The following is a 14527-nucleotide window of genomic DNA, read 5'->3' as shown; positions in this document are numbered from 1 at the left end:
ACGAACACCACATAAAAAGAGGCTCTAGATTCTGTATGAATACGGAAATCAAGGCAATATATGAAAGGAATTCACCAACTAGCCGCAGCTATACACCAGAATACTTCTCTCAGTGCTTTCCACTAGATCTCCAGAAGAGGGTTTGCAGTATTTCCTGGGCTCTCCACTATAAGCCCATGTATAGGGCGGGAACACCAAAAAGTACAATATATCTCAGGACAGCTGCTACTTGAAACTATTCATGCTAAATCCACACACACCTGACGGTTTGTTTTACTTTTGCTTAGTAGTTCCCCTTGCTTAATCCACCAAACTGGATTAGTTTAACAAATTTTGCTAGATAGCAGACTTTGAATTCAGAAGTCTGAAGGTAGTTACAGGCTGTCTTACCACATATGCAGCTAAGACAGAGATAGACATTGCCTAGGAAAACAAAGAGGAGTAATCATGGCCAACATTTGTGGGTGTATTTGTGTCTATATGAATATAATTACAATGTGCTGGTGTTCATCAAAAGTCATATAGTGAATGGCTTGATTCAGACATTATGCCAAACTTGAAAACTTAATGCCATTCTAGGTAGGGAGGATAGCTCAGTGTTAGAGTAAATGCTTTGTATGCAAAGGGATCCAGATTCCATCTCTGGCTTTTTGAGTTTAAGGATCTTGGGTAGCAGGGCTTGGGAAGATTTCAGTCTGATACAAGCAGCAATTAAACCCATGGTTTGACAGTATAAACTGTGATTTAAGTTCTAAATTTCTACTACTACTGTGGTTAGTCCAAACCATGGTCTGGTGTGATATCTGAACAGAATCAATGGCAGGGTTAAGATGAAATATGAAAAGTGGAGGTCCGTTAACCTCCGTTTTTGCCAAACGTCCAAACCTGGGGAACTGGAGTTAAAAGAAAAAATGGAACATGCAGTTTCCCTCCCCTAACTCTGTTTGTTACCTTTGGTTTGCCTTAAGTTACGCCGCTGTAAACTGTGTTTCGATGGCAACCAAGATATATCTCATCCAGGGAGTACAGTTAGCCTCTGCCTCAAGCCTGAGTTGAGAGAGGAAGCCCTTCCCTTGACTGCGCAGGCTGACCTTCAGGAAAGAAGGATACTGCACAGCCAGATTCCTCACCTCTCTGCAGCCTCGCTGACCGCAGGTCAGCAAGACTTCTGTAGGTCTGAACGTGAATGGGGTGGGGTGGGGTGGGGCTCCATATTCCATCTGAACTGGGCCAATGAGTTTAAATTTCTTTTTCTTTTTTTAAAAGAACCAACTCTAGTCCATAATGCAGTAGAATCGAAATGTTCTGCAGAAATGTGTTGAGCCTCCTGGCTGTGTTTAGAGATCATAGTAGTGAGAACAAGGGATAAATGGTCAGAAGAAAGATTCATAGATCGTTTGTGGCTTTGTAATCCCATTTACTTCAGTGGTGCTTGAAGATAGTAAACATCCTGTAAAGTTCTGCAGAATTTAGATAGCTAAAAGATATCTATCTAAGTCATCACCTTATTTTATAATGTGTATTACCTAACTTCATAATTTCTGTTCTACTTATCACAGTAATTACTTTAGCTTCCTTAAATCACTTTTTATGCAACCATATTGTGCTAGTCAAATATTTAGAATGTGCTAAAGTGAAAAATTTAGTCCTATATATAAAATATACTAATACTATACTTGTATAAGATTGCAGGCACAAATCTGTACACAAATAGGTTTTAGATAGAATTCATTATGTTTGTTCACTCTGTACATTTTTTTGTTATTATATCTATGTGAAAATAATACAATGTTAGAATGGGGTCTCTTCCATATGAAAATAATGAACTCTCTCCCCACCCACTGCACAGTTTTGGTATGAACCATGATGGAATTGGAAATTCTTGTGGGACCAAAGGTCATGAAGCAGCAAAACTTATGGCAGCTCATATTACAGCGAACACCAACCCCTTCTCATGGTCAGCCTGCAGCAGGGATTATATCACCAGTTTTTTAGAGTAAGTACTCTCTGAAGAGAAATGATTGATTCTTACAAAATTTCACACTCCACCACGCTCTACTGAGATGAATATATGATAGAAAAAATACTTAAATTTGAACTTCAGTCAAGAGATCCTTGCACAAAGCCGAGGGTTGGCGCTGACAGGGTTGATAGTGCTGATCAGCTGTTGGTAGAACAGACATTGGAGTGGAGAGGAAATGGAATGCTGTGATACAGTGATCCAAAACCAAACAGGTTCTATCAAAACTGACAGTGCTGCCCACTTCGGTGCAGAAACTCCATGCTGAATTCAGGTCTTCTCCTCTGTTCAGCCCTTGTTTACATGTACCTGCTGCATCTAAAATGGGTGAAAGCCCGGTGGATGTTTTGAAATCAATCAATTTTTATTACAGTCATAGACCACCATAAAATATAAGAGGTGATTACATATTACATATTAAAAGTAGATATTAGAAGCCTAGGAGTGCACAATATACTGAAAGACTATTATTAAAATCTATAAAAATCAGAGATAGAAGTAAAATTTAAAATTTAAAATAAAACTATGGCTGTCTAAAATAAAGCAAGGCTGCAACTTAATGGCTGAGACCTGAAAATTGCAGTTGACAGTAGTTAAGAATGGTAAAAAATGGGTACAGATGTTTCATAAAAACATAATTTTTTTTTAAAAAGGCATAAAAGTAAAAAGCAAGAGTGCATTAAAAAGTTATAAAATAACATGTAAAATCATACAAGGGCTACTATAGACAATAAGAGTTATATGAAAGAGGATGTTTTGTTTACTCATGAATATATCATGAATATTACTATATGACTTTCTCAAATATATGATAAATAATTTCTGGTTTTTGCATTGGATGTTATTTCTTTTTTTGTTAGAGCAAGAATATTTTCTCTTTTGTCATATTCTCTAGCATACTCTGGTGTATTGTTTGAATAATACTGTGAATGTTGAGTGGAGTTCACAAAAATGCTAGATGAAATGTATTTGTAATTAGCCACTAACTTTAGAGTTAGAATTTGGCTTTCCTAATTGAGTGGAGAAAGTATTATTAGAATTTTTTCTATCTTCTCTTAAATGCAGAGACAGAAGACAGATTGCATCACTGACTTCAAGAAGTCTGATATAATAGAACAATACTAATAACTGAAAATAGAAATTTAAGGGGCATAGAAGTGTTGTAGATCTGTACAATTTATTATTCATTCAGCCAGTATTTAGTTAATTGATACATAGTATTCATATGTTTCATTAAAAAATACTATATGTAGTATGTTATTAGATTATTTGAGCAAGAATTTCTATTAATCAAAAGTTAATAGCTGACTATTGATTAGACATTGATGTATGTTTGCAGTGTAAGATCACAATAAAGTGGTAGTCATTCTGTAGTTTGTTTGTTTTTAAACTGTGAATCAGTGTGTCACAGTGACCAGTGTCTCATAGTAGTTTTGATTATTTACAAGCTGTTTTACTTAGCTGTCTGCCAGGTATTTGTGACAGATGGGCTATATTCACCAATACATAGACTTAGTGTTTTGGGACTGTTTTGTGTCCTGAACGCATCCATCTTTGTTTCTTAGATTCTTCCTCCCTTGATCAAACCACAGTGCCTTGTTTTGTTTATAATTACAATTTATATTAGTTCTTTTTAATTTATGAAACATAAACTACTATGTAGTTTTTTTGCATGAAGCCTTTATTGTGTTCATTCTTGTGACAGTGCTCTGAGGTAGGTCTCTATTATTTATTTCATTGATAGGAAGCTGAGGCAGAAGCCCCATTCAGATGTGTGTGTGTGTGTGTGTGTGTGTGTGTGTGTGTGTGTGTGTGTATTTTTTTAAGTATGCTGTACTTGTATAAAGTGTCCCAGAGCATGCCCGGAAGTCCCACTTTGGTGTGTGAGCACTGAAAAGAATCACTCTTTCCACATTATCTCCACTTGTCTGAAGAGGGAAACATCGTAAGCATGATGGTGGCTGTTTCTGTGATCAGAAGCCTGGAGCACCCCAGCCTTCTGGTAATGGAAATGGCCATCATCATGCTTATGGCATTTGCCTCTTTAAACAAATGCTGAAAGCAGGGGTAATGCAGGGCAGGTGATCTCTCCTGTGCTCACATGCAGGGACAGGACTTCCAGGTGCGTTTTGAGAAACTGTACGCAAGTGCAACATCATCTTCTTTTTAAGTTTGAACAGGCCTAGAGAGTCATTGATTTCTCTGAGATCTCACTATTAGTTCATGTCAGCAGCAAAATTTGAACCCAACTTTTCCAAAATGCCACTATCACAGGAATTGATGAAATTATGTGTACATCCCTGCTTGAAGGCATTGGTAAACACAAATGATGCCTCCATAGAAACCTGGCTCAGCCACAAAGCCATGCATACTACAAAGGTGTGTAACACTAGCGGTCCTGCTTCTGAAGTTGTTGTCAGAGTGGTTGGCATCCTGACTAACAAAGTGCATGTGCAATGTGTTTCCAGTTCGGCACAATGCTTCCACAGCACAGGCCGCACTTGGAAGTATTTGTGCTCTGGTGCAACAGCATGCATGCTAGAGGACTGGGGTCGTTGCATGGCTACTGCATGCACACAGAGGCTGAAAGCACACATGCTACATTAGTCAGGATGTCAGCCAGTGAGACTTACTTCTGAGCAAACATGCATAAGATTACTCATTGTTGGGGATCAGGAAAGTAACTCATAAACACAACCCCCCCGGAAAGTGGGAATAGGAAGCTCTTGGATTGGTTTGATATACACATGAATGAGGAGGTCTGAGTGATATATTAGTGATATCTTGGCACGGTTGAAAGTATAACCGAGAATTATGGATGAGAGAGAAGATCTGTTAGTTTCTAGATGAACAGATATAGTGCATGAGATGTGCAGTTCGTTGCATGGGTTCTAGAAATCTTCCGTCAAGGAAACACATCTATTGAATTTCCTCGACACTCAAATTACAACATAGTGTTGCTGGAAAACTGCAATTCTTTCCCTAGTTAACAGGACAATATGAAAGTGAAAGCGGAAGATCTTTGTGGTGATCCGGAATCTGTCACAATGTGGGTTATGCACCTGCACAGCAGCCCTTGCAGAAGGATTTTCAAGCTCTCCGAGGCACTCTGTAGCTCTGCTGCTTGTGTGCCAAGCGTGCTTGGTATCTTCGGTGGCAGAGTGCGCTTTTGCTCAGTTCCTTCTCAACTGTCATTGTGTGTGCTTCCCTCAGGATTCGCTCTTCGATCGTTCTTGGATTTTTAGTTTTTCGACTACAGTTTGCTTTATCTCTTCTCTTTGCCTTATGATTTGGATTATTTTCTTACTATTTGTACAGATGGATACTTTAAAAAAAATTACGAGTTCGTGCTGCGGGATGCTTCCCTCATCTAACAAACACTGTCTCTGCCTACTTTGCCTTGGAGAGGACTATATTGTCTGAACCTACAAGATTTGCTTATCTTTTTCTAAACAAACCAGAAAAAGGAGAGAATTACATTTAAGGACTACTTTGTACGAACAAGTGTTACGCCCTCCAACCCTGATGTCGCAGTCTCCATTACCACCGATGTCATCAGCATCAATACCATCTGACCATCAACAATCAAAGTAATAGTCAGTATTGGCAACTTCCCCAGGTAAAGAGACTTTTAAAAAGCTCCACAATGTCTGCAAGGAAGGACATAATAAACACCACAAGAAGCATAAACACCATAACAACGACTCCATCCCATGCTAAACATAAGAAAACTGACTTTGACATCATGAACTAAAATGTCAAAGTCTCTCCACTGACCGATACCAACGGTCACGAAAGAGAAGCATCTGACTCTACTGATGCCAGTTCAACCACCTTCTCCAGTTTTGACATTGACATCATTGATGCCGCTCAAGGCTTGAACCCCATCACTTTCTATATTCCAGATTCTGCCTCCAACCCAATATTTGTCCTCTTCTTCCTCTCCAGAGATCTTAGAGGTGCTACCAACCCTGGTCTCTTCAGTATTGCACATTCTTGCATCGTTGAAACAAAATAGGCAGAGGTCATGCCCGTCAGTAAAAGGGAGCTTTCCGCGGCAATCGCGGCACCTCTTGAAAGTGGTTCTCTCCCTTGTCTTGTCCTTGTTGGAACTCATAAGAGAACAAAGGAATGGGGAATATTACCAAAGGAAGTCGTGATGAGTGTTCCGTGGTCTGGTCAGGGTAAATCTGTCAGAGTGGTTGTTTAGAAGTCTGTTGTCCAATCCAAAGTCCATTTGGGGTGAGTTTGGGAAACCAAAGGAAATCTGATATCCATTCCAAGTCGTTTTCTTTTCCGTTTTCTTTTTTTAGTCCTAATCTTCCGTAGTTTAAGGATTGTCCAAAAAGAGTAGTCAAAGTCCAAGCCAGTCAGAAGGAGTATTACAAGTAACAAACGTTTGAGGAGCAGTTGTTTCCAAAAAAGGCGATCTCATAGGCAGTCAACAAGAAACTGAGGAAAGGGATGCCTAACCGCCGCTTAAGGGTACTGCAGTCACGTGCTGGTGGTGGTTGGGCGTCATGAGGAGCTAACGAATTCTATCCGAAGCATGGTCTGCGAAGGCGCAGAACCCAGTCATTATGAATGTATGGAACCACAACCAGATCATCTGTTACAGGTAAACAACCTGTTTTTACCGACATCGACTCTTTCGACAACTGTGTCTATTGCACCAGTTGCTCCCTCTATGGAGAAAACCTTGACACCATTGATATCAACACTGATGTCGATTGAGCCCGTGTCTGAATTAGGAAGGCAACCACTTGATTCTTCTGTGTCACCTGATTTTGGCATCAACTTTCCTTCCACACCATCAATGTCTAAGGAATCCCCTATCCTGCAGGACATTGACTCTGACCTGGGGTCTCCACATACAATACCTTCTGGGTTGACCTTTAAGGGTTTATCTTTGCAAGGACTGAGGATGATATTGGTTCTGGTATGCTGTCTATCCCCAAAACACCATCAGCCTCAACTGCAAGAGTGACACCTGCTTGTTCTCCATCATATTTTCCAAGTCACCCTCAGAAAGAAGAGTACCATCCCTCATGTTCTTCATACTCCTTGTATAGAAGGATGGACTAGTGAAGCTCATCAGGTGCTCTTAATCTAGGCTAGCATAGAAGGATAAGAAGATGCAACGACTCTTTCTATATGCCTGTCTTCACTACCATACGACTAGAAAGAGTTTAAACTATGGAAACTCAAGAAGATGAAATCCACTTTCAGCTCACAAGAATCCTGTCTAAGGAGCATGATTCATTTTTCAAGAGAGCACTAGACCCTCCTCCTCTTCTACAACCTCCTACAGAGAATGCGAGAGAGACAACCCACCCTTCCTCTCCTGATCTGCAAGTTATCTCTTATGCCACAATTCAGGAATAATCCCTGAAAAATAATCATCAGATAATGAATATGCATCCACACCTGACTCAGTTCTACCCATGCAGAAAACCCATCAGACCCTTCTTGTGCCAGGAGCACTGTTCTTTGCTTGGGTCTGAGATGGAAAGACACTCACACACAGGTGGAAGATGAATAGATGTCATTTTAATCAGAGAAAGATAGAGGAGCAAAAGGCTTACATCCCTTGAAACACACCCAGTATCTCATTGCAGTAGGGGATCTGGCTCCTGGCAGAAGTCTGAGGCACCTGCATGCTAGTCCATCAGTGATATCCAGTTAGCACTGTAAAGGGGCTGCCTTTTATAATTGATTACAAATAAGTCTCCCTTGCTGGCGAATGGACACCCATGAGCAAAGCATGGCAAACACAGGTGCACAGAGAGGCAATATAATGAGCACATTTCTCACACAGAACACTGCGATGCAGCTAATTATATCACTAACCAAAACAAGCTCAGCAAATAAGAGAGTTAGAGAGAATGCTTTATTCAAGCAACTAACTCTCAAGCAAGATGGCTGTCCTGTGTCTTCTACAAAGCGAGTGGTGCATGCATTACACTACATTTCATGGCTGAAATCCTGACACAGACACTAAACTTTCCCTCCTCATGATAAAATGGTCTTGCACAAGGGGATCTTTCCCTACCATGTCACTACAACCCTTCACCTGATTAAAATGTTACCAACGCTTCTAATTCTCCCACAGAAGAGACAAAATCTTGTCGTATCCAAGTGACTGAAATGGCCAGAATCCTTGGCCTGGAACTGAAATATCCAAAGTTAAAGACCTTATCTATGACTTCATTTCTTCTTCTAGTACATCTCATCCTGCGGCCCTCCCTATGCTGCCTGTATTGGTAAGCTCAGCAAAGTCAGTGTGGGATGAGCCATCTACCTTGACTTCAATAATGCCTTGCTAATTTCTACAGGGTGCAACAAGAAGATTGCGCATATCTTTGGGAGAATTTCAAGGACACCATCAAGGATGCTCCAGAAACAATTGAATCTAAGGAAGTTCTTTTGAAATCTGTGGATATTACTCGCCAACACCTGAGTACCGCTAAGCACCAAACAGAGAGAAGATCCTACACCTTAGCAAGTGCTACCTATCCACAGACACATATTCCTGGCTCCGCTGTCTGCTCTTCCTCTGTCCAAATGGACAAGAAAGACAAAATAGAAAACCTTCCCTTTGACAGGGAAAGCTTGTTCCGTTCCCAGATGGGCAATACAATGGAGAAGATGAAGAAATCAAAATTTACAGCAAAAACCTTTACATCTTCCACTTTGCAGTCACATTCCCAGAGGTACAAGAAATATGATAAGCCAAAATTTCAGTTCAACAAACTGGATAGCAAGGGAAGCCCTTCCATTTGACTATGGTCCTATACGCAGAAGCAGAAGCTACAGCAGAAATCCAAATATCTGGACCAGTCCAACAAAGCCTTTGACAACTTGGATCTTTTACCTACTTTTGGGAGTTCTGCCACCATTAGACCCGGCTTGGCATCACTCCAGCTTGGCATCACATTACATCTGATGCCTGGGTCCTAAGTATTATCTCCACCAGATACGCAATAGAGTTTACCACCACCACAATCTTGGGGGGGTAATATACACCCACACAACTCCTACCTTACTAGCAGAAGTGTAAGATCTGTTGGGAAAAGGGATGATAGAACCTGTCCCTCAGAAAGTCCAGTGGATTCTATTCAAGATACTTCCAAGTCCCAAAAAAGAGATAGTGGCCTCCACCCTAAACCGGACTTGTGTTTCCTTAACAACTTGATCCACCCAAGGAAATTTCAAAGACCTTGCAGGGCCTTCTTTTTCTCGTTCTTCTAGTGCTCAAATCCCTTCCATGACTCAGAAACCAAATGGTTCAAATTCTCCTGGACAACACCACGGCCATTGCTCACATCAAACCACAAGGAGGGACAGTCTCCAGTTCCCTGTGCAACCTAGCTATCCAAATATATCCTCTGGCTCTGAACCAACAAAATCCTTGTAGACAATCTGAGCAGAAAAACAGATTCCTCCCATCAGCACAAATGGGAAATCAATCAAGATGTAACCTCAATCTCTTCCTTTGTTGGGGAACTCTCCAGGTTTGACCTCTTTGCATACGTGATCACAAGAAATGCAGTTGTTTCTGCAATCCTGTAGGAATGGGGAAGGGATCTCTGGGAGATGCTTCCAGATCCCCTGGAGAAAACACACATTCTACCTCTTTCTTCCCTTCTGTCTACTGTCCAGGGTACTCAGCAAAGTCCTTCAGCATAAAACAAAATGCATCATACTTAGCCCATGGTGGCTGAGGCAACCTTGGTTCCCTCTCCTCCTACGACTGTCCCAAGGATTCCATTGTCGCCTCCCTCAGCACTTTGACCTTATGTCTCAGAACGAATGTCAAGTCCTCCATTACAGTCTTTTAACCTTGAACTTGGCTGCATGGAAGTTTAACTTCTAGACAATATCCTAATGCAACAGCAGGTGGAGGCTGCGGCCAGAAGTGCTTTTGCCCAGCTTCATCTGGTTCAACAATTACGCCCTTACCTTGATCAGCAGGCACTAATGACAGTGACTCATGCCCTTGTTATCTCCCGCTTAGATTATTGTAATGCACTTTATCTAGGGTTACCTTTGAAGACGATCGGGAAGCTACAATGGGTCCAGAATGCAGTGGCTCGCCTACTCATGGGTGCCAGAAAATATAACAGGGTAACACCTCTCCTGCCATCGCTGCACTGCTTACCCATTCGCTTCCGAATTCAATTTAAAGTCCTGGTTCTTACCTTCAAAGCCTTGCAGGGCTTGCCACCTATTTACCTACAGAATCGTCTCTCCCACCCAGTTACATCCCATCCTGTTAGATCATCTCAGATGGCCCTTTTGTCGGTCCCTGATTTTTGAGAGGTTCGGAGTTCTAGGACCTGCGAAAGGGCCTTTTTGGTTGCTACCCCTCTTCTTTGGAACTTTCTTCCCCTTCAGATTCATCTAGCCCCTTCCGTATGGATCTTCAAATCTCTATTGAAGACTTTTCTTTTTCATCAGGCTTTTGCCCTGTAGTTTACTTTATTTGTTTTCCATTAGCTACTTTAGTTTTTAATTTAGAATGCAATCTTTAATGTTGCCTTATTTACATGTTTTTGTACACTGCCCGGAGTCTTTGGAGTGGGCGGTATATTAAATGTTTCTATAAATAAATAAAGCAAGCAAGCAAGCAAGCATGAGAGGAAGGCTTCTACTAGATGAAACTACAACTGTAAATGGAAAAGTTGTGCCAATTATGCCAGAGCCAAAGGTTTTAATTCCTTATAAGTCTCTATATGACAAGTCCTCCTATATCTTACCTCTCTGAAATGCTCAGGCCTTTCCAATTCTTTCTTTCTTTCTTTCTTTCTAGCTTTATTAGAGTTTCCCCCTTTAAAATAAAATGACAGATAAGTAGCATATTGTGGAATAAAAATGACACATTTTCATAAAATCAGTTCTCCCTCATTGTTCAATTAAATAACCAGTTTTGAACATAAAGAATAGAATCTGCTGGCTTCTGCAAATGAACATTCACTTTCACCAAGAGTAAATGTAGTTTCGAGCATTAGGGTCATGCATTGGGTCCTTACCCTCTTCTATATATTTACAGAAGTGTTCCCACCCGGCATAGCATAATGCACTTAGGTTTTGATCAGTATCATTTTTCAATAGTAAAGAAATTTTATCCATAACCATTGTAGACCATAGTATGTTGAACCATGATCTAATCGAAATGTTCCCTTTTTTCTTCCATTGTAAGGTGATGACAAATTTTGCTGATATAGTTAGAAGGCTAAAGAGTTCTTTGTTTGAAGTGGTGAGTTGAGACTGTAGTGGTAAGTCCAACGGATAATTCATTGGGCTTAGCTCCAGGTCTATGTTTAATATTGCTTTCCAATTCATTTATTGGAGGTCTATATGCTGGCTCTCTCTGCAGTTTATGCAGGCCAGGATGCTAAGTCACTATTCTCTCACCCAGACTGCAAAAGGTTTCTTAAGGGAATCAGCAACCTCTTCCCACTGATTAAAAAACCAGTTGAACCTTGGAGCCTCTCTCTAGTATTTTTGATGCTAACAGAGGCCCCTTTTGAACCCCTATCTTCAACACCCATTAAGTTACTCTCTATAAAGACAGCCTTTTTGATTGATATGAGTATTCCCACAGCACAAAGGGTCAGTGAACCTATCGCTTTGAGACTTAATTCCCCTTTTAGAAATTCTATCCCAATAAGGTGGTTATGAGAACAGACCCTTCCTTCATACCTAAAGTAGTTTCTGACTTCCATATCAACCAGGACATTATCCTTCCTTCCTTTTTCGTGAATCCTACCACTTCTTTGGAGCACTCTCTCCACTCTAAGGAGTGGATTTTGCTGACATAGGTGCTCATCGAGCATTCCTCTTCTATATGGACTGAACTAAAGACTTTAGAAAGTCCTGTAGATTTTTTGTTCCCTTCAGGGGCATGGGTCAACCAATTTTTAGACAGAGGCTTTCTAACTGGCTTGTCCAATTTATTTTTACTTGTTACAAGAAACAAGGTGTACAGTTTCCAAACATGGCGAAAGCTCACTCTATCAGAGCCATGGCTACCTCTGCTGCTCCTTCATCAGGAATAAATTTTACTGACATCTGCAAGGCTGCTACTGGGTCTTCCAATCTGCCTTTTGTTAAACATTATGCCTTAAGCATCTGAGCTGTGGCTGAGGCCAACTTTGGGCAGGCTGTGTTAGAGAAAGTTATTTAAGAAAGATCCTCCAGCCCTCTTCCTTCTATGGGGAGCTTGTTAATTACCCACTTTGTGAAGGATACCAGATCACCACAAAGACAAACAGGTTGCTTACCTATAAGGTGATCTTTTGGTGATCCGGTATCATTCAAAACACCCAGCTGACCTCCTCACTTATTGGATGTTTAACTGAAGAAGTTCAGTCTTCACAGTAGTCATTCAGGAACTGAGCAAAAGGATGCTCTGCTGCCAAAGATACCAAGTGTACTTGGTACGTGAAGAGCGGAGCTACAGAGCTTGAAAATTCTTCTGCAGGGGCAGAAACCACCAACAACCCCAAATAAAATCTTGCTGAAAAATCTATTTCAAATGTAACAATTTACCCACATTGGCAAATGGCATACTCTCAGTATTTGGAAAGACCAAAATCATCTCCCAGATTTGTGTTAACTGGCATGGAAAACTCCCTAAAGTGAAGTTTGGTGAAATTCTTTTCACAGTGGCTGTGGTCTATAAGAATACCATCTCCCTTACCAGGTTCCCTGTCAGGGAAGTAGCCTATATTGAATACGTGCACCTAAGTCCAGGGACCAAGGATAGACTGGGACTTTCCATTCCTACCTCTCTGGTTGATACCAGATGGTGTCACCTGAAGACTGCTGCTCTGCAAAGAGAACTAAAGTATAGAGTTCCACAAGGCTCCATACTATCTCCAATACTCTAACATCTACATGAAACCGCTGGGAGAAATCATCAGGAGGTTTGGTGTAAGGTGTTATCAATATGCTGATAAACTGAAACTGATTCCAAAACCCTATGGGGTTTGGGGAAAAGGTTAAAAATGTGTATTAAATCACCTATTTGCCCATTTCTTTTGTGGGTTGGGTAGTAGGGCACCAATCATGACCTACTACACAACCCACTTTGGTGTCCCTAGGGACTACCCATGGAGAACTATAGGGTGTTTCAAGTTTCCCCATTGTTCCCTATGGCCGGAACAAGCTGCACTCACAAATGCACTGCACACAAATTTTGCATTGCATTTTGCAATGCATTTTGCAACCCTGCTTTAAAAAACACCAAAGAAGCACACAGTAAAAGGGAATCCAACACAGAACACACATTTCAAAAATGGCCAAAAAAAGAATCATTGACCCAGAATTCACTGCCAGCCCTAGAGCCTGCACTGCAGTAACATCATTGGCACAGTTTGCTCCCTCTCACACAATTATGACTCCTTACTTCCTAGCATTGTAACAGCTGGCACAACAGCACCCTTTCTTAGCAACAAGCATAGCCATAAGCTTAACTAGAGCAAATTTAGCCACATTTTGACTGAGTACACCTTGCACTGCAGATTGCAGAGCAGATCAGAGAAGTGAGTGAAACATAAGTTAGTCTCAAGGCCGATAAGGAACTCATCACAGCAATCACTAAGAAGTATTAGAGAAAGCTGCCACTGTCCATTTCTTGCCACAACGCTACCTCACAAACAAAACAAACCACAACTCAAGGAAGGCAGGCACCCAAGTTCTGCCTTTGTCAATCTGAGGTCCAGCAAAACCAGATAGTTATAGCAGTGATAACAAAGTATATTATACTCAGTGCTGAGAAAAGAAAACCACAGAATCAAACCTACCCTCCTCTTCTCCTGATATATCCGCTTCAAGAGAGATGTAAGGGCTCTCTCTCCTTCCTAGTTCCTTTGAATACATTTTGAAATCCCCTCCCCCATCCCTCCAGCCAATGGCAATGCTTGAGTTGTATGATAAGCCAACCAAGAAGCAAGGAGATCACAATCGGAAGCCAGAAAACCAATCAGCAAGGGGGAAACTGGCCTCCAAAAAGGTGCATTAAATGTTGAAAAGCTTTGCTCGAAATGGAGTTGTTCTGCTCCCAGTTCGAAACAGGTCCTTTATTTAGAGGGCATTTTTGTTTCAAGTTCAAAACTCTCGAGACGACCTGTTTTGAGTCTAAACATTTCACTGTCAAAACATTCTGAACATCCCTAGAAAATAGCCGACTTTATTCAGATTTTCCCTAAGGATCAGAGGGATTTAAAAACAAATATACAAACTACTGAATAGCTTGCCTTTCAGTTCTCAAACTTCTCATAGTGGTAGTGCATGGTGATAGCATTAAGTGTGTGGAATTTGAAGGAGATTGGGCCACTCTGTTTTTATTTTATTTCTTTTAAAGTTTTTAAAAGCACAATTGTTTTATGGCAGAAAGTTGCAAAACATGCAGGAATTAAAACCTCTCCCCCAGTTATTAAGCCTTTCCCCCCAGTCATTAAAAGGAAACTGCTCCTTACTTTTGTATGAAAAGAGTACTCT

General features: G+C 40.9%; 1 protein-coding gene and 1 long non-coding RNA gene across 8 annotated transcripts in view; one reads left to right on the top strand and one right to left on the bottom strand.

Moving 5' to 3' along the window:
* Positions 1-14527, top strand: part of ADAMTS6 (ADAM metallopeptidase with thrombospondin type 1 motif 6) — a 307359-nt gene that overhangs the window by 125723 nt on the left and 167109 nt on the right. For all 7 annotated transcript variants that reach the window (XM_053298693.1, XM_053298688.1, XM_053298689.1 and 4 more), the window contains one exon: positions 1850-1996. In XM_053298693.1, coding sequence (XP_053154668.1) covers positions 1850-1996 — 147 coding nt within the window. The remainder of the gene's footprint in view (positions 1-1849; positions 1997-14527) is intronic.
* Positions 1333-13859, bottom strand: LOC128345955 (uncharacterized). The gene is made up of 3 exons (XR_008316715.1): positions 13831-13859; positions 10780-10850; positions 1333-2338 (listed from the first exon to the last, which is right to left on the bottom strand). It is a non-coding gene; the product is annotated as an uncharacterized LOC128345955 (long non-coding RNA).

Source organism: Hemicordylus capensis, chromosome 2 (genome assembly GCF_027244095.1).
Source record: "Hemicordylus capensis ecotype Gifberg chromosome 2, rHemCap1.1.pri, whole genome shotgun sequence".
Classification (NCBI taxonomy): domain Eukaryota; kingdom Metazoa; phylum Chordata; class Lepidosauria; order Squamata; family Cordylidae; genus Hemicordylus; species Hemicordylus capensis.
This window is presented reverse-complemented; position numbering and strand designations above follow the sequence as displayed.